At 50.8% G+C, this 20,562-nt stretch overlaps 1 protein-coding gene across 6 annotated transcripts in view; it reads left to right on the forward strand.

Annotated features, from left to right (window-relative positions):
* The window catches only part of ASTN2 (astrotactin 2), a 360,934-nt gene that overhangs the window by 331,736 nt on the left and 8,636 nt on the right, over nucleotides 1-20,562 (forward strand). For all 6 annotated transcript variants that reach the window (XM_074924050.1, XM_074924051.1, XM_074924049.1 and 3 more), the window contains one exon: nucleotides 19,453-19,553. In XM_074924050.1, coding sequence (XP_074780151.1) covers nucleotides 19,453-19,553 — 101 coding nt within the window. The remainder of the gene's footprint in view (nucleotides 1-19,452; nucleotides 19,554-20,562) is intronic.

Raw genomic sequence — 20,562 nt, forward strand, 5'->3', positions numbered from 1 at the left:
GGGTATTGCAGCTGGGGGAGTGTGTGAACACAGGATTCTTCCTGGAAACGATAATGGGCTGGAGAGAAGGAGTTTGGCCACTTCGTCTGTTGGTGACAAATGGACCTTTGCAGTTTCACCTTTTCCCCATCACCAGTCCCTTATCACCAAAGCTTTACAGTTACAAACTTGGAGAATATTCTTATTTCTGAGTGTCTAGAAACCTAATGCTACTAACAGATCCGTCCAAGTCTTATCTCATTGACTAATGGGAGAGCGAGTACAAGAGCTGCAATACATATATCAACACAGGCGTTGCTGGCTTTGATTTGCCTCTAAGCCAGCAAAAGCTGCATTGTGCTACTGCGTTGGAGTAATTTGTTTTGTTCATCAGTTCTCTGTGGTATAGAGAACATTTTTCCTGAAGGCTGGAAGGCTGAGGGCCATGTTCATTTGATTCTTACAGTGGGGTTTGAACACTCCTCCCTTCCAGGAGACAAGGAATCCACTGCTTGCCATGGATGTTTCTTTTATCTTGTAGGGAAGAAGTGGATCCGGAGAAGGGCAGATGTTTATGTTCTTGTTGGCCATGTCCTAGCTAGGGAAACTGAGGCAGAGAGAGGTGGTGTGACATGCCTGAAGCTCTTCAGTGGGCTGGAGCTGAGCAGAGTCAAGGGACGCCCTTGCTCACACTTCATATAAGCCCCACTTCAGGAGAGCACTTAAGAGACTTGCTTTTTTCTTCAGGGAATTAAGCAATGAACCCTGTACAAAAATATGGTCTTGTCTTCCTGATTTCCTTGTGCTGTACGGAACCCAGGTACCTGAGAGTGCACATCAAGGAACTCGAAGCATGCCCTCGAAAATGCTGCTGGCTGGCTTGCTGTCTTACACTCTTCCCTCTCTCTTCTTGTTGTTCTTAGTGTGTTGGTGGTTTGTTGTTTTTTGTTTGGTTTTTTTTTTTTTTTTTCCCAGCAAAGCCAATCTGGCAGCAAAATTACTTTTTTGCACAGTACTAGAGACAGCGGGAGATGCCACTTTGCCAGCTGGAGTTTCCCCTCTGTTACCAGAGCGCAGATGAAGCTCCTGCCACTGCACCTCCATCCTGGGTGCTTGGCAGGAGCAGTGCTCACTCGCCTTGTGGCGGGCAGCACCAGGGCTTTGACACCAAGAGGCAGTGTTACATCACATCTGCAGCTCCACGTCCTGCTTGCACTCTTGCTGGGGTGCACACAGCCCAAAACAAGTTCTGCCCATGCTGATCCTGGAATTTAAATTATGGGCAAGCGTGATGCAGAGGGATCCAAGCAGGCTGTGTGCAAGCCAGCCCAAGCCAAACGTGTTTGCTTGGCAGTCCCACGGCTTTACTTCTGCTCTGCCAAGCCAAGAGGAGATCAAGGGGGTATCAGACAGGGTGCAAGCCTGGGCTGGAAGGGCTGGTCTGCAGCAGGATTGGAGCTGGTGCCTTAGTAGTCGAAATGCTGGGGTTTCAACCCCAAGCCCCAAATGAAGGTTGACATGTGGGTGATTCCCACAGCCCTTCCCACAGGGGGGTGAGTTTCCCTTTAGGCTTCCCTCCAGGGTGCTCTGGCCTGGCAGACAGAGCCATGGGGTAAAGGAGCCCCAGGGGTCTGCAGTGAGTAACCCAAGGTCAGGGGTCCCACGGAGGGATAACAGCTGGGACCCCTTGCAGGAGGGGCAGTGTCTGTGTGTGAGGTGGGTGCCCTGTGCAGAGTTCCCTGTTGGGGAAGGACCTCCCGCCTCCCTGGGACTGGGCTCCAGTCAGCTCTGGCCTTTGTAAACGTGGGCTGTGCAGAGATTCAGGATGTGGCTTCCTTGGTCTCATGTGTTTGGTTTGTTGACTCGGTTGTCTCCCGTCCCTTCTATGGGAGACTGCATGTCACCATTTATTCCACCCATTGTTGGTCGTGTGGTGTCGTTGTTGGGGTCAGGGGGATTGATGTTGATTATGTATAACCTGACTGACTTGTTTGTACCCCCAGCGCTCACCCATGTACTGACCCTTTTGTATCAAATACAATTTGGTTATTGGTTCATCTTTATGCTGGCTGTGTCCTTTATGCTAGGCCTGATAACTGGCAAAACAGTAGTACAGTGCTGGTGATGTTTTCCTGCTTGGGTCTCTGTTAGGGTGATTGTCCCTTCACTGTGTGTTGTTTTGTGGCTGGATAGCTCTTGTACACCCCGGGCAGAATTTGTCTCTGTAAAATGATGGTCAGATTTGCCACATGGGGGTTCATGTGTCACTAGCCAACACTTTGATGTTTGGGTGGGAAGTTTCTGCCTCCTCCTTTGACTGCTTCCCTGCATCTGTAGCAGCTCAACCTGGTATTTGCAGACAGCTCAAGATTTTAATAGGCTAATTCTAGACTTAAGGAGTGGCCAAAAGCAGCTCAGCTGTATCCGTTAATACTCCTCAGGAAGGATGTAACAAGCTGCTCTGGAGCCCAGGTGTTCAGATACTACTGCACCCACAGGGCTTGTCTGAATTTAGAGCCATATCTACAGTCCATGGAGCAAATCAGCTCGGGCAGACTCTGGCTGGGACCCCAGGTCCCAAAAGCTGGAGATATTTGGCTCAAAAGGTGATGCTTATCCAAATAAAAATCTAAGTCACAACATAATCCTACTTGCCCATCTTTTTCTCCTCGCTCTAGAGGTGAAGTTTGGGTGCCATTACCTACAAGATCTGTCCCAGCTCAGACCAGGAATGTGTGTATATCTCATATATGGCCTGCAAGTCCATAAATCTAGTTAAATATTTCTTGTTTGTTTTTTTCACCTGCAGCACATCCCACCCCATCTTTTTCTTGTAATAACGACAGCACCCAACAGTCCCTCACCAGACTTGTATGCCAGAGAGTGCTTTGTTATCTTAATTTTTTTTTTTTGGCTGTGTATTTTAAAAACCAAATAAAATCTCTTTTAATCTTTGACTTGCAGAAAACATTACATCTGTAAACACTCACCTCCTGATCATGCCACACTGGAGTTTAGGAGCACACAACAACCCCTCTAGCTGTGCCACCCTTCTTCCCCTCAGGGTTGCAGGACAAAGCTGTTTCCCAGCGGAGGGAGCTTGTCATGGGGGAGCTGTGAGGGTGATGGAGCCCCTGAACAGGCAGCTCCTGAACTCAACTGCTTTCCAGGAGAACTTGAGTGACTTTTAACTTATCCCTTGGGTTTTGGGACTGTTTTCCCCCTCCAGAAGAATTTTACTTGTATTTTCCTGGTTTGAGGATATTGAGTGCATCTGGGCTTGTCCATACTCACATTTTAGACCGTGAGGTCTGGTCCAGACCCTGCTGCAGTCGACAGGAGCTGTTATTTCCCTAGACCTCCGTCAGCCTTGGGCTCTGGTGATGGAGCAGGAGTGGAGAGGCATGGCCTGCAATTGCTGTGCTGCAACTCCTGCTGCTTAACTCTTTTGCTTGTCAGGACTAGACAGGAGTGCCCACATCTTGGGACCTTTGTTAGCTGTATGTTCTGAGACTTGAAATCCCTCAGCTTCACAGGCTCACAGTCCTCGTTGCCTGTCTCAAGTTCTGTTAGTGCTTCTGCTCCAGAACCCATGTTTGCAAAAGTAGCCAGTAAATTCAGACATATCCATTTTGGGAGCATCATCTTCAAGGCTTCACTGTCAGAGCCACAGCTCCCATTGGCTTCAGTCGAACTTGTGTCGGAGTAGGGCGGTGTAAAATGGAGACACTCAAGGTTAGCAAGTAACCTCAAAGTAGCTGCTTCTTCCTGAGTTTTCCCACCTGTAGAATAAATGTCTTAAAACTTAGCTACAGCCTTTGCTAGCTTTCCTATGCAATGAGAACAGCATAATAAAATGGGAGGGAAGCTGAGAAGTAGCTTCTTGATTGCAGAGGTGGCACCTACATGGTGAGGTGGGACTTGCCATGGGTGGTGCTCCCTGCTGGACCTGTGGCCCACTTGGTCTCCCCATTCTGATGCCACCTCGTACTGCCAAGGATATTTGCCCTGAGTACTTTTAGAGTGATTGCTCCCAGCACACATGCCCTCATCGCTCCTGGTCACCTCACACACACACTCGCTTCCCTCATCAGGAATGAGATAGATCTGATTATACAGCAATATGGTTTCTGTTGTGAAAAGGGGAAAGAAAATACCCTGGATTTCATTGAAAACCTTTGCAGCCAAAGCTTATGTCATAATTTAAATGTTTCTAAAAAAAGAAGTAGGGTCTGAGGGTTGCTTTCTGTTCAGGACGTGGTGGGGCAGGGTCCTGTCTTCACTAGAAGAGCTGATGGAGCCGGGTGTGGGGACTTGCTGCCGAGGCAGGAAGGGGTGCGAAGGGAGCCCCAATTCAGGGAGCTAGGTGCCGGGTCACTGGGAGGTGTTTGCCCATATGCCTGGGGCCACTGGCTAGGCAGCCCAGTGAGGTAGTCTCAGGTGCTTACCTTAACTCAGCTTTGGGCTGTCATACCCCTAAATCAGGGTCTGTTGCTTTTCTTCTCTTGATTTCTGCTGGGGAAGCTGCAGGGCAGTGCATGGCAGCAGCAACCTGAGCTAATCTCATTGCACAACCCTAAACAGAAGGGCCTGCAACCAGGCCGGGGTACTTTCATATTTTCTATCTCGTTTGTGTCACTGCAACATCTCAGTCTTCCAGCCTTTCTGTGACAGGGTGTGGGGCGAGTACGTCTCCTGCACAAAGGATACTCTACACCTGCCAGTGCCAGTTTTTTGCATGGCGGGGGGGGGGGGGATGCTGGGATGTGCTGCTGGGTCTCTGGAAGACCCAGCCCAGGCTGCCGGGGGAACCTCTAAGGAGAAGCACCCCAAACCAAAAGGCTTCTTCAGTGCCCTTTAACATGTCACCACTGGTGTAAGGGAAAGGATTTCAAGCTGTTACACTGCCACAAGTGGTACTCTTGCCCCTGCATTGCACTTCCCTTCTTGCAGGAGCATCCATCCTGTGTGGGCAAACATTGATGCATGTCCCTGGCTTGGGCAGCCTGTTCTCCAGTGGAAGCTGCTGTCTTAATAACAGCATCTTCTTGCTAAATTGTGATCTTAGTCGTCTCAGAGCAAGTCTGGGATAATGCCTGAGTCACATCAATGTGGATCTCCCTACTTTATGTCCATAAAGTAGACCAAGACAGAAACAGGGACTCTGTCTCATTCCCACCGTCTGTCTTTCCTGCCCAGCTGGCCTCATCCCCATCAAGGCACTATGCTGGGGACTGGTGGGGACCTGAAGCTGCTCATGGTAATCCTATAAATCCAAACTTTGCGGCACTGCCACAGGCTGTGGTGTATCTACCTGAGTGACAGGATGCCTCTGGGGAGCATCAGCACGACCAGTGTCACCCTCTCTGTCCTCACGGCCTTGGGGTTTGGGGGGGTTGTTAAGTTTGTGTACATTTTGTGGTGCTGTGACCCCATGGGTTCTGCCTCTTGTCAGCACTGGACCTGAGTGCATGGAGATGTACAGATGAGGACCTGTGTGATTTCTGTTCATACTGTTTATGGGTTTGGATCTGGAGGGGGGGGACGGGACACCTCACTTTGCTGGGGGCCTTTCCCATACCAGCAGCAGAGGCAGGTACCTTAGTGCTGCCCAATAGCCCCATAACTGACCATCCCATAACCCTTATCCCACAGCATGTCTGAGGTGAAATCATGGCCAGCTCTTGCTTTAAATGACCTCTGGCTGTGCAGGTGTATTTTGAGGTGTCTGATGCGGACACCTGTGGCTGTGTGTGCATGGAGCAGCGTGTGATCTTGTGGCTGGTTCACCCCACGCTCTGGCAGGTGAAGCAAACCCTTTACACAGGACTTTCCACATCGTTGCAACCAAGAGAGCTGCAGAGAATGGAATATCCTGAGTAGTGCTGAAGCCCAGCACAGTGCTGCACCTCGAGTTCCCTTGGCAGTGTACCCTGTGCTATGCTCCCCAGGCAGCAGCTTGCAGTGACATCCCTGTGGCTCTCCCCTTGCCTATCCAAACCCCCTGATCGCTGCTCTGGCAGAGCTGCCTCAGTGCAGCCCACCCCATGGCATGAAGCCCACCCCATGGCATGAAGCCCGCCTGCATCACCCCACACAGCTCCTGAGCTCTTGCAGGCCACCTCCAGCCTTCAGGAGAGCCCTGGCTCGTACCTGCTGCCCTGCCACTGCTGAATTGTTTTCCAAGTGGAAACATGAGTTGAAGTATTAACTCCACAAGGGCCTTTCTGTGCAATGCACCGGGATTAAATATTTATGTTGGCAAAAAGCATGTAATAGGCTGCTCAAGATCAGAGATAATGAAATTGAGGTGTGTGGAGAGAGGCGAGGGCGGCGGGGGGCTTGAAGGAGCAGAAGGGAGAGGGACCCAAGTGGGTTGAAGTATGTGTGCATGGGCGATTGCTTTTGATTTTATTAATACCACACCTGTTTGTGGGGGGACTCTGGTCCCATCACTGGGAGCTCTGCAGTGCACGAGGGAGTGCAGAGATCAGCCATCACCATTTCTTGCGTGCACACCAGTGTCAGGCAGGAGTAATTGTCACCCAGGTGACTTTAACTTGGAGCCATCTGAAGTGAGGTGGGGCAGGGACTGTCCTGGAGAAGATGGCTGGGTGGGGAGTAGCAAGGGATGAGACCCTCTCTGTGTCATCTGCAAACAATGTACAATCCTAAATCATTAATAGCAGTGATATAGGATCCCTCGCTCTTCCAGACCGCTGCAGTCAAGGTTATTTACCGGTGACTGTATCCGATCAGGCAGCAATGTGGTTTGGATTATACGGAGGGTTCCTGATCGGGTCAGGAGGGTGGTCATTACAGAGACTGCAGCTCACTGAGCGGGGAAGGCTCATGCAAGGTTCCATGGTGGGTGTTAACTAAGAGTCCCCTGAGGATGGGCAGCAGGGGTGCCCAAGGGGAGCAGACAGAAGCGAGGTGTGTGGTGGGGAGGGCACTGGGCGGTGCAGGAGGGACTATGCGCTCCTCTGTTGTGGGAGGAAAACATGGAGCGTATGCAACAGCAAAGGGCGCTGCTCTTTCTCAATTTATTATCTTTATGAGACAACAACATCTCTCTCTTTCCACCCAACAACAAATATCGCGGAAGGCGGTGCACGGGGGGTGCACTGTGCTGTGGGACCGTGGCCAGTCATGGACCCTCCAGGGAGGTATGAAATGAGGCATGAATGGAGCGTTAGGAGAGAATGGAAACACCACTGGCTCCCAGGCCAGCTCTCTTGCGGGGGGTCCCTTGCTCACGACGACAGCGCTGCCTCTCATAAACACGCATTTCCTCATCCCCATTTGTTTCTCTCTCTTGTGCAATCTCTTGTACCAGACGGGATTGGGAGTAAGTCCCAATGGTACGTGAATGTGTTACAAAAAACCTTCCCACCCTGCCACCAACGAAGTACTGAGAAATAACAACAGGGTTTGAAAGAAAAAAAAAGAAAGAAAGAAAAGAAAGATGGGGGAGCTGGATGGATTTGCTACTGGCCATGAGTTATTATTCTGGGTGTAAACTTGAGGGCATGGCTATGCTGGTAGTTTGCAGCATCAACCAGCACTCGGAAGCCCCCACTGTGCTTGGTGCTGTGCATCCCTCTAGGAAAGGAAGTTCTTTCCCCAGATTACTTTCCTGGGTGAAAAATGTGAGACAAAAATAGGGGCAAAGTAATTTGGCTGAGAACACATAGTGCTTAAACCAAGAGACAGTCCCAGCTCCAGTCTGCCTGCGCAGTGCCATCCCCTGTGCTGGGTTGTTTCACCTGGGGTGTGTGAGGAGCGTGGCTGCACCCTGCTGCCAGCCTCTGCTGTCCATGGGGATCGGCCAGCCTGCCCTTGAACGACACTACTTGGATAGAGCACAGCCAGGAGGAGGTGCAGGAGCAAGGGCAAGTCCCACTATCAGACACAGGAAGGCTCCTAAGCCAGCAGTAGAGGGAAGAAGTCTCTTGGACCTGGGCTGGTGGAGCAGGGATGAAGACTCTGTGTAAGCTCTAGCGGCAGAGGAGGAAAAGCCGCTGGGAGTTGCAATCCTTCCATGCAGAGGGAAAAGCAAAGGAAGAAACCTGCAGGGAGGGATGCCTCCAGAGCAGTGTTTGCAGGAGAGCGGGGCTGGCTCCACACCTCCAGACACTTGCAAGCACGGCCACTGCAATGACGAGGTCCTCTCCCAAAATGCAGGGCAACAGGGCCCTGGTCCCAGCGGAGGCCTGCTGGGGGTAGCAGGGCTCTCACTCCGGGCTGGTTGGCTGTATAGCCATCATTTCAATAAAGAAATGATTAAAAGGGGGTGGGGGGCGGGAAAACCCAAAACATCTGTTTTACTTCAAATCAGGGAAGATTCCTTTGCTTCCAAGGAATGTGTAAATCACGCCGGGCTGGGAGATGTACATAACCCTGCCTGAAAGCTCCTCTGCACTTCAAACGAATTCTAACGTGCTTACTGGGATTTTGTTTTTATTATTTGTTTCAGGCCCCCCTTCCTTGTCCTACCCTCCGCCCTCCCCTCTCTGTCTGCCGGAGCTGTGAGAACCTCCCGCCCGCTGCCAGCCCCTCGCCCCGTCCCCCCTTGATTCGGGGCCCTCGGGGCATGGGGGCAGCGGCCACCAGTGACCGCGGGCCTGGCTGGCGTCCTCCTGCCGGGGCTCACTGGCACGCACTGCCCCTGCCTTGCCACTGTCCTCCCCCCATGCTGTCCCCATGCTGATGTTGCGGGGCCGCTGCAGGGACCTGTTGGCTTCCCTCACCGCTCCCGCAGCCCGGCACAGGGCGCGGGTGCCTCTCACTCAAGGGCTGGCACATTTGGATCCTGCCTGGGATGCTGCAAGCGTGGCAAGAAGAGGCGTCCCCCTCCTCTGAGCTGTTCCCTTGTGTGCTGTTATTGTTGTCGCGCTTTGTTTTGCTTTGTTTCATGTGGAGGGTGAAGCTAGGGCTGGCCAACGTTGCTGGGGACAAACCCAACGGAGATAGATGATAGATAGATAGATAGATAGATAGATAGATAGATAGATAGATAGACAGACAACCTCTGCTTGTAGAGGGGCATGTCCACCTCCCCATGTCAACCTACTAAGGGGACTCTCCCTGTGCCAGAGGGACCACCCTGGGGGCCTAGAAGAGGCTCCGCTCCTTGTGGTTCATGCAGCCCTTTGCCTTTCTTCTGAGGCTGTCGAGCAGGAGGCCCTATTGTGGCGGCTTATATAAGAACAGTCAGCCATCGACTCGCTTGACGTGGACCACCCACTACTCCTCAGATGACACTGTCTTTTGAAGTCGTTACCAGCCTGGGCTGGATTTCAACCAGCAGCCCAGATGGAAGCCAAGCCCCCAGGAGGATGAGAACAAGCCCTACCATGGGGATCTCCAGGGGTAACAAACTGTGGAGTGTCTGGTTCTTGTTTACAGTGACTGTGAGGTTGGGAGGGGCAAACATTTCCCAATTTGCCAAGGGTCACAACCTTCCTCTCCCCCCATCTCCCCAGGGCTGGTAATGGCCAAGCTTTGCAGAGCATTGGTAGGTTGAACGGCTGGTATGGTTAGCTGTGAACATTTCCATTGTGGAGCTCACTGCAGGGGTCCAGGGCCTCGCTTGTCTCTCCTTTCTCCCTGGCACAACTGGAGGAAGAGTTTGATTTATTCCCTCTTTCCTTCTGAGCAGCCTTCTTGTCTCCTGCAGCCGCAGCCTCCCTGAGCCCTGCTGTCTCTTCACGAAGGAGGACTGCAGCTGTCCAAGGAGTAGCCCAAGGAAAGTACTAAAGTGATGTGTCTCTCTTGGGAGACCCACCCAGCATACAGGACTAATGCTTTCAGATGAGGCTGAAAGCCACCCACCCACAGATCCATGCAAAGAAGACACGCAAAACCTCAGAGTAATGACTGAACACGTAACCTTTGCAGAGCTGGGGCTGGAGTCTTCGGGGTGTCTGTGGCTGAGGGAAGAGGGGCAGGGCTGTCCCACACCTAAGGGGAGAGCAGAAGGTATTGCAGCAGGAGGGAGAGAGGATGCAGGTGCTGTGTGGGGGTACCCCGTTCCTGGAGCAGAGGGGGTGTTGGTGGAGGGGGGCTTGTGGAGAGCTGGAGGGATTGATGGGCATTGCAGTGCCCTTGTGAAGGCTGCAGCAGGACCTGAGGAACATGTGGGATGCAGAGCCTGGGGAAAGCCCTCCTTGGCCATGCTGCACCCAGGACAGCTCAGTCTATCACCAGCTCTCGCTGACGTTCTGCAGCTGGAGCAGGACGAGCCCCTGCGGTTTGCAGCCTCCAGCATCAATCTGAGCGGTGGCATGGGGGAAATTGTTCCAGCAGCACCAGGAGTCAAAGACAGCTTGTTTGACCTTTGTCCGAGGGCTTTGTTTGGGATCTCCTGGTGAGTCCCAGCAGAACAGGGTCTCTGGTGCTCAGCAGACTGAAATGAGCTGCTTTTGCTTCACTGGAGACAAAAGCACCAGCCCGTAGTGCCTCAGCACCACCTCCTTCTGGTTCTTCACTCCACCAAAGAATATTAACATTCAGATTCCAGGTGACCTGGGACCTTCTCTGGCCTTGCCAGGCAGAAGGGAGCAACACCTTGCCCCAAGCCCTGAGCTGGGCAGTGGAGATAGTGAATTGCTGGGACAGTTCTTGCAGCATTGCTTTTATAAGTCCATTCTGCAAATCTTCATCCTCACAACCAGCCGGATGAAAACAAGCACACAGCTACCAAGAAATACAGACCTCAGATACCCTCTATCCATCCTCCCCAAAGCTGGAATGACCATAATGATCCTGCTTTTTCTGCCATCGTCCTGTCCTCAGAGTTTAGGGACCGTTCCTGTGGGACACCCTAGAGAATCTACTGAGCACCTTCAAGATAATAAGACTTCTTGCTCCTTGGAGTCGCCTAGGAGCTGAAGCTCCAAGGCTACAACATAGGCTGTGTTAATGTTATCTTGTGTCAGGGCAGCTTTTTTGGGTGGAAGGGTGAGGGATGAAGGAGTAATGATCTGCTCCTTGCCAGTGGTTACAAGAAGCAGAGGTGACAAAGGAGGAATGTGGGTCAGGGAGCACTTCTGGTGCTCCCAGCCCTGGGATGGTGAAGGCACCCTGGGGACGCAGTGGCTAGGAGGGCTGCACTGACTGTGCTGCACCTCCCAGGTGAAACTGTGGCCCTGCTGAAACAGGCTGGCATCTTTCCCTCGACTGCAGTGAAACACGTTTTTGCCCAAGGCAATATTGGCACTGCCTCCTGCAAGGTGTCCTGCTGGCAAAGGGGCTCCTTGTGGGATCTTGGCCCTCTAACACAGGTATCATTCAGGAGCAGGGCTCCAGGGAACAGAAGGTGGCCTGTTTATCAAGGCCCTCTTTCACAGCCATGGCAGGACTGGGAATCGCTCCTCTGGTGGGGTTTATTGACAGGGTTTTGAGGGAAATCTTGGGAAACTGAGAGATTGCAGCTGAGGCTGGGGAGGTGAGTGTCCTACTGAGGATTTCTCTAGCATGGAGGCAATGGATCCAGGCAGTAACAAGAAATGGTCATGGGTTTTAATTTTTTTTTTTCTTTCCCTTTCATCCTTTTTTTTGGATCTTGTTCGACAGGGATCTGAAACAAAAAGAGATTGATGAAGTGGTGTAAGGAGCGAGAGCTGAGCAAATCTGCATTGTAGCTTGGCTCAAGGCAGGCAGCGCCTGCCGCGTGTGCAGAGGGGGCTTGGGGGACCTGTGCTCGCACCTTGCCTACTGCAAGTTTTGGCTCTCCATGGCCTCGTAACTCAGAGACAGAGGGCAAGCCTAGGAGACCTGGAGCAGCATGGGATGCCAAGCCAGTGCCATGCAAAGACAGCATTTCAGTGCCAAAAGGCATGAAGCAGCATTTTCCCCTTCCTTGGCTCTCAAGCTGGTACGACTGTAGCCAGGCTACCTCATTCGTGTTACCTGGGGATTGACCTTGTGTGGAGACATGCTCAACAGTCTCCTACAAGCCTCTCCTCCCCCTTGTCATCTCCCCAGTGCCACCCAGCTTCCAGGGGACAGCAGCCACTGCCTCAGAGAAATCCAGCTGCCGTGTTAGAAGGCCACTAATAGTGCTTTAGTTTCTGTGTCCCTTGTCGTGCAGGGGTGCATGGCAGCTGTGGCGTTTGTGGTACGTGCAGTGGGTGCTGCAGAACACCTCTATGAGCACAGTGGTTGGATGCTGTGACACCAAAGTGTCACTGTCCCACACTGCGCCCCTGTAATGCAGCAGCATTAAGTGGCCCTGCCCTCTGCCCTGGCAGCTTCTGTGAGAAGTACTGCACTCTCAAGTCAGTGGGTTTGAGCATGGATATGACATCAGCTGTGACTCAGTCTAATCTTGCAGTGCAGATAACACTGGGTGACTTTCCCAGGGTTGCCACAGAGCCACAGATGGACCCATGGCTGTGCAAGGCTGTCCCGAGCCCCACAGCTGCCCTCACTGTCTCAGAAATCAGGTCTCCTCTGCCCTTTTCCAGAGGTCTTCTTGAACAAGCAGCCTCTTACTCTGCAGAGCAGCCTGTGCTCTTCCTCCTGCCAGGAGTATTTGATGGGCACTGTTCTATACGCTTCCAAAAGGCATCAGACACCTGAGGCATGTTGTGGCAGGTACATTTATTTCCCTCCATCTGACAACTGTGGTCTCGTATTGTTGGGAGGCATCTGTTGAAGGATAACGATTAGTCTCGCAGCATTTGCTGTCCTGGAAAAAAAGGTGTGAATTGTGAGAACAGTTTACTGACAGCCTCATGTATTTGTGTAACGGCAAAGCTTCAATACTCTGGTGTGGCGCCAGCATTGCTGCTAACCTGTTCCTCCATCACGCTGATGGGAGCAAGGTCAGTTGTCACAGATGGTTAAAAGAAGCCCAGTTATAAAAGGTATTTTTCTTGGGTGGTAGAACTGTGCGGAGAGCTTTCTAAAAGATGTTATTTTCAAGATGGCACTATCCACTGTCTCCTTATTGCAGTATAGGCTCTGTGGAAAGGCAGAGCCAAAAACAGTGGCAATGCAAAACAGAAGACATCGGTCCTTTTGCGGGAGAGGTATGATATGTAATCAGCAATTCTCTGGGTGGTGGTAGCAGGTTGGTGTCACCTCCCTTGGTGCCTCTCCCCAGCGTCCAGCAGGCACTGGGCTGCTCAGAGCCTCCTCTTCCAGCAGGAGCTGCTCCCACCACACTGGCACAGCCTGAGGTCACAGCACAACCCCTTGTCCCCAGCCCTGCCCTGCATTCCTGACAGGCTTCAAATGCCCTAAAAGGAGCATCTGATTGCTGTAATACTTGTGACAGTGCCAGGTCCAGGGAAACTGCACAAGGATTTCCACTGCCCTGTAAAGCTTAGCCTAAATCCCAAGCCTCTGGTAGGGTCTCTGGTGGAGATGCAGAGTGGTCAGTCCTGTGCCAGGGTACCAGCCCACCTCGCTATCTGGCACCACGGACGTGGGCACGACATGAGTGATCAGCCTGAAGTCAGGACCTAACAAATAGACCAAGAAATCCTCTTCTTCCAAAAACCACTCCCTGCTCATTGTCTGTTTGGTATTTGACGCAGAGACTGCGGGAGGTTGTTCTCATTTACCTTTCTTAATTATTTGAAATCACAGAGTCGCCAATAAGCTAAACTGCATTCTTGTGCCTTGTGTCGATGGGCTGCTTTTTATATGATTTGATTTATTTTTAAATTGTAATGGTTCTGAATTAGGAATGCTTGCACTAAACACACACCCCCCTTTCCATGCTTACCCAGATTGCTGCTGGCAGGCGAGCCCCGCTCCTGTTCCATGGCTGTCAATGAAGGTGTCTGGGAGGCTCAGCAGGAGATGTATGAGCCCACCGTGGGGGGACGGGGTGGGAGAGTGCCCAGTGGCCCTGTGGACCACGCACACCCCATTGCATGTGACGGAGGGTAAAACACCCCTCAGCACCCCTGGACTCCCTGATCTTTCAAGAATAGTCTTTCGGGGAAAATATTTGTGTGAATTCATTGACATTTTTAGCAGCCAGGAGATGCTGAGGTGAAGGTCTGTTGCTGCTCACCAGGTTGATGCTCTGCTGTGGCTATCAGGACAAAGAAACACACATACCATCTCAGCCTCCCTGCCTCCTCCTCTCATCTTGGTGTCTGGCAGCTGAAGGTACTAAAAGACTGGGAGAGAGCAGTGCTTGTCAGTCCCCCGAGCACAAGGGTGTGCACAGTGCTGGGTGCAAGGTTCACACCCGCCTGTGTTTGTGGCACCGTTCCTGGCTGTGACACTCTCACGTGCCTGAGTGCAGGCACAGCCCGAGCCTGGCTGGTCCCAGGTCCCTCGTGCCCGGTCCCCATGTTGAGATCACCAGGAAGGGGGGAGGTACGGATTGCCAAGAGCTGGTCCATTGAGGGCTTTTCAGCGGAGGTCTCCAAATTGTTTTTCAGCTGGAACAGGAAGCGAGAAGGACTGGCAAAGCCAGGGTGTGATGTGTGTGTGTGTCAGCACGCTGGACCAGCCTCAGCAGTGCAATACTGGTTGCGTGCGAGCCCAGAGAGCCCGAGCTGTGCAGAAGGCAGGGATAAGTCATGACTGCCCAGAGGGTGACGGCAGGACATGCCCATAACACTGAGGGGATGCAGCCTCAGCCAGGTCAGGATTTGTGTTTTCATGCTCAACATCACGGGTGGTGGTACCCATGCTGTCGGGAGAGACAATCCATCACACCCTGTGTGTGACAGCAGCCAGGTCTTCCCCGGAGCTAGCAGCAAAAGAGAGTCCCGTGCCTGCAGGACCAAGGCGCCAAGCCCAGGCTTATCAGCCGAGCTCAGTCCAAGCCCTACTGGGAAGAGCATCTTGTGGTTGCACCAGTTTGGAAGGCATTAGACTCAGCACAGCCTGGGTTTGCCACACAGCCGCTACTTTTGGATGCAGCCAGCTACTCGTAGGCACCTGGTTTCTTAGTGTGGGTGTTTGGCAGCTGCAGAAGTGCTTATTGGACACCTTATTGGACCGTTTTCTCTGCAGCCCAGGCAGCCCATTTGTGGTACGGCATCTCACTGAGCAGCTGCACAAGCCCAAAGGCTTCAGGAAGAGCAGCGCACAAGACAGAACAGAAATGCCTGTGGTATCTCTGTAGGATATAAAGGAATCAGCTGTCGAGCTAAAGAAGGTCAGACACAGAAGTCTTTATCTCCCTTCCCGCAAATAAGGATCATGAGTAAAGCACTCAAACATCATGAGCAACATGAGTGGGAGTTAAAAAAACATGAGCCAACGTTGTTGTCTATAAATAAATAACATGTTCTGGGGTTTCATTCTTAGCCTTACAGTTTCGTGCCTTTAGAATTTTGTATTTCGGGTTCTTTTTCTCTGCACTGAGAAAGAATAGAAACACATTTTTCTATTTTGGGGGTTTTTTTAAACACAACTGTCAATCTTCCACAATCATTGGATTACAGGAACTGAAGCTTTAACAGCCCCCTCCGCTTTCTCTTCCTCCCCCAAGAAGCATCTTGAGTTTCTTCTGCCAACATTGGATGGGGTAACTACAAGGAACGTGTTATTGACATTTCGTGAGGCCATACATGAGTTGCTTTGTATCTCTCTCTAAATGTTTCTTCGGGTCCCAATAGATTTCAATTTAATAGTAAACATTTAAGCAGCATTACTTTATAGGACTTCATATGCTGTGTTTTGCTGCAGAGGTGGCAGTGTTTCCAGGCATGGAGGGGCTGATCTCTTCCAAGAGCATATGTGCTTCTAGTGGTCAAATGCTCTTTGGAACCTCTTTGGGGAAAATATATCTTGAGTATTTCTAGAAGAGCAAGTGTTCATGTATGATCTTGCTGAAGGCATGGGTGAAAAAGAGGGTCATCTGTGAGACAGTAGCAGGTAGCCTCAAGCTCCTTTGGAAGGCACAAGGAGAACATGAGAAAACATTGTGGGGAAGGTTTATTGCTAAACAAAACACCTCCAGGTTATGAAGGAGGCTCTGCCAGATTGTAGCTACCATATGGCCTTCCAGGTTGTCTGACGTGGTTTCATGCACTGAGTGTGGGTCTGGAACCTTTTCATTTCTGGCTTTGACTATACCCCAGAGATCTTCTGCCATGGGCAAAATAGTCAGAACTACTTTGGCCTCATTTTTTTTAAAACAAATTACCAGGGTTGGCATAATCAGGTGCAGCTCCATCATCATCAGTGGGGATGCTGCCTGTTTTGGTCCTCAGCCCAAAACTCTGTAGATGGACATGTGGCAGGAGGATCTCCACATAGTGTTGCAGGGCTGGACTCCAGCCCCCTACATGCTCTGTGTAGCTCTCTCAGTTGTTCTGACTTGAGTTTTCCCATTATTTACTGTGCAGACATCCCCATCCCTCCTGTGTGGTGGTGGTAGTCCCTCTCCCCCCGCTGGCTGCCCTCTTTGGGCCCTTTGGGTCCCAGCCTGATCCTGTCCTTGCCAATGGCTCATCTCCTGCATCTGCCAGAGGTTTCTCTTAGACGCAGCAAGCAAAATCTGCCTGTTAATGCCGGGTTTACTCTGAGCCGCAGATCTTTGCGCTCTCTTCTCTTAATTGTCTGCTTCCGGGAATAAAAGAAGAAAATAAACCCCAGCACTCTGCACAGTGCCATTAACTGGCCATAAAAGTGTTTTGCTACAGAGAGGCTGGGTGGTCAAGTGGTTTGAGAACAAGATTGGAAACCATCATCTCCCAAGTTTCCAAACTGTTCATGTCACCGAGCCTCTCTGGGGCACGAAGCTTTACCCCATATGTCTCTGTTTACCATTGATAAAACAGAGCTATTAATACTGCTGTGCTTCAGGGTGATCTTTTGGACTGTAATTAATGTTAAAACCTTCTGAGATCACTCGTTGGAAGGAGCTAGAGAGGTGCAGAGGGCCTCATATTGCTGGGGCTGCCAGCTTCCACCAGAGCTGAGTTTACTGGTGCTGATTCCAAAACATTTCTTTCAGAGAGAATGGAAATGAAAAGATTTCCTCTAAGGTTGTTGAAAGAAGAGCGGTTTCAGGTGAGGTAAAGCAATTTTTTTTTTTTTTGTCAAAAAATAATTTTTTACCCGATGAAAATCACTTTGATTCTGATGTTTTTCCATTTACGGTTTGTTGTGGTTTTTTTTTTCTTATATCATCTAAAACAAAATGATGAAATGAAGGGCTTCTTTGTTGATACATATTTTTTAACTCCGGCCTGACCAGTACAGATGTTCTTGCTCTTGGCAGATGAGTGACTTTGTTTCTGTGTGTGCTGGGCAGAGGGGAAAAGAGCAGGCAAAGGTCTAACACAGGTCTTTAACGTCGCCCAAAGGGTGGATGTGCTTTAACACCCTGCCAAGCAAAGATGCTTCCTCCTGACCCCACTGGCAATGGAATAGGTGATGTGGGCACTAATTGCTGAATATTACAATTGTGTTTTGATAAAAGTCTGCCGTTTTTCAAGGAAAGTGCTCTGGCACTGATTGCCTCAGAGCTAATGGAGCCTTACTGACTGAGCCGCTACGGGCAGAGCAGAGGTTACACATTAGCTGTGCTCATCCATTTAAAACCGAAAACAACACAGCCACTGTGGCTAAGCAAGTGACCCCAGGATGGGGATGGAGATCAGCTCACAGCAGTAACCTGCTTGTTAAGCCCTCTTACTGCTTGTTGTGCTTATGTTGATGAGCAAGAAGAGCATTTCCCACTGCTGAGCTCCTGGACAGGTGACAGGACTCCTGGGGTATCTGCCCAGCTCTCCTGCTGCAGAGCTCCTTGTCTTGCTGGGGCTGCGGTCCCCCCACCCAATACTTGGTGCCCCTATTTCTGTTGTTTTCTGGGTCTGGAAAGAGGGGGATTCATGCTGCCAAGCTGCACAGTCATGTACCTTACCTGCTCACAGCAGGAGGCTCCTTACTCACCTCAAAGCCCTTGTCTGCTGAAGGGAGGAGGAGGGATGGTGACTTCTTTGGGATGGGATGCAAAGCCCTGAAGTTAGACTGCTGCCCTGAATTTGATATTACCCTATTGCTCTGTTGCAGTCCCTTAATTATAGCGGGAGAACAGCCTGTGTGTGGTACTTGTGAAGTAGCACAGTGTGGATGTCCTTCCTGAGATGCTCCCACTCTGAGCAACGTTCCTTGTAAATTAAGGAAAATGATGTCATGCCAAAGAATTAAATAGCATCTCCTTGGGTGAGCTCAGCATGTGGATCCCCTGCATGCCCCACCTTTGTCAAAATGGGAGTTGTCCCTACACACAAGTGGGTTCCTCGGCAGTCTGCTGGCATCCTTTCAGACACTGAGTATTGTTAAGAAACTAATGCTAATTGCTTGGAGAGAATGTCTCCTGTGCTGGGAATTGCTACCGTGCAAATGTCAGCTCTTATCAGCCACATGTGGGGTGTGCAGGGCCAGCAGGAAGCATAGAGAGGGGCTGGTAGTGCTTATGTGTGGGGTGAGGAAAAGGGAGACATTGCTTCTGTCCCCATTAAGGATGCTAAGGAGTTAGGACCATTTCTTAAGTAAACATACTTCAGGGTCTCAATCCCATTTAATCTGCAGCTGCTTTTATGACACTCTTTGCACTCACTTACAAGAGCTGCTTGGTTTTACCTTAGGATAAGGAGCGGGGCTGTGTTATTTCTTGGGAGCTGGGTACCCTGCCACCAGGCATCTCAGACCTCTGAGGGGTTCAGGCCAGCTCCTGCACTTTGTCAAAGCCAGCTCGAGTTTCTGTGCTTGGCTCAGAGTGAATAAATACGAACTGATGCCTTTTGGGAGAGTGGACTGCAGATTGTTGCCCCTGCTGCAAAGAAGCATTCTCATTTTGGAGTTTTGATACTCTGGACCAGGACTCCAAGCTCAGCATCCAGGGATGTCCCATGCAGCCACAGCCTGTTTTTTCAATGCTTCATCTGGCACAAAAGCCATATTTTACTGTCAGATGCTCTCCATTAGCTTCAAGTGTGAAATTATCATTCCCACACTTTTACCAACCCCACCCTGGTGAGGAAATGAGGGAGAAAACAACCTCGAGGGCCGTTCACAGGATGTGTACGAGCTGTCACTTGTCAGCACAGAGCCCACTTACGGCAGGAATTACTGCTCCGTTCTCAGGAGGGCTGGACAGGAGCCCAGCTTGCAGACCCCACAGTGGTATAATGTTTGCGTCCGTGCCTGGCAAAGCAACCCCAGAGATGTTTTTATCCTTTCACAGTCAGGCAGCTGTGGGGTGCAGCCCTACAGGGCTCCCAGGGAGGGGAGTGAGAGGAAACAGCTCTGCAGACATGGGGACATAGTGGCCTGTCCCCTGGCCCTGTCTTCTTTCTCTGGGTACTCTCCTGGTCTAAGCCCAAGATCGTCTCACGCCTCCTTGAGATGCCAAAACTGACTGATAGGAGCCTGGACCACATTTTTCCTTTCTCTTGTGGAGGCTGGTTCCCATAACAACCTGGCGGTGTGGGACTGAGGGATGAAGACATTATTTTCCTTTTCCTTCCTGCCTTCCAGATTTACCCTCTACGCGGTGGATACGCGAGGGAGACACTCAGAGCTGAGCACAGTCACCCTGAGGACAGCCTGCCCGCTGGTAGACGACAGCAAGGCAGAAGGTCAGTGCTCAGGCGCCTCATTTTCCACGACAGAAGATATTTCCTGCTTATTTTGCTTTTCCTTTATTCATTGTACTCCTGCAAACCCCTCCTTTCCCAGTGTGAAGGCTCCTGTAAATTCACCCATGGGCACAGGGACATTAATCAGGGTAGGGGTGACAAACTGCAGGAGTGTCCAGTAGCAGAGTCCGCTCATCTGGGCAGCTGGTGGCTCCTGTGGTCCTTTGCCACGCAGCGCCACGGCATCCTTCCCTGCGCACGGCCATGGGAGTTGATAACGTGCATTTGACACACGTCCCCTGGAAACAGAGCAAGCTCATCTTGCAAAAGTGAGAGAGGCAGCCCTCGCTGGGCCTGGGGCGGTGAGCAGCATGGGACACTGCTGGCTCCTGGGGTTTAAGGGGGTGCTGGTGGCAGCTGGTTCGGTTCTGAAACAGAAATACCCATAAAAGCCCAACCACTTTTGCACATTTGCATTCTTCAATTTTGAAACCAACCCCATTTATTCTTATGCCCAGAGCACTTGGCTGCTTTTAAATTTAAGAAGATTCCTCTAAGTGAAAGTCAGGTTACCTGTTTTCTTACTTGCTTGCTTTCCATTTTGAAAACCATACAAAAGAAAGTGTTGATTAATGCTTTGTTCCATGTGATTGATAAGCATTTCCAGGAAAAATGAGCAAATGGGAGACTAAAGAAAAGGAAGGAAATTGAGTTTTGTGCATTTTTCATTTCCAAAAAGAGATCCTCTTCTATAGAAGAGAGTGTACTCTCAATACATCTGAGTTTCTCTAGTAGATACCCACAACGATGATGCTCTGTATTTATGGCTAAAGTACCATCTTGTTATCAACAGTGTTGTATTTTTCCTACCCTTTAGCATCATAGCTATGCAATTGCTTTTGGTTTGGTGAATTAAGGAAGAGCTTGCTTGCCCTACCTGTGAGGATAAGGCTGCATCTTCCTGTTCTGGCAGCCTTTCTCCTCTCCTTCTCCTGTTCCTTCATGGAGT

This window comes from Athene noctua, chromosome 20 (genome assembly GCF_965140245.1).
Source record: "Athene noctua chromosome 20, bAthNoc1.hap1.1, whole genome shotgun sequence".
Lineage (NCBI taxonomy): Eukaryota > Metazoa > Chordata > Aves > Strigiformes > Strigidae > Athene > Athene noctua.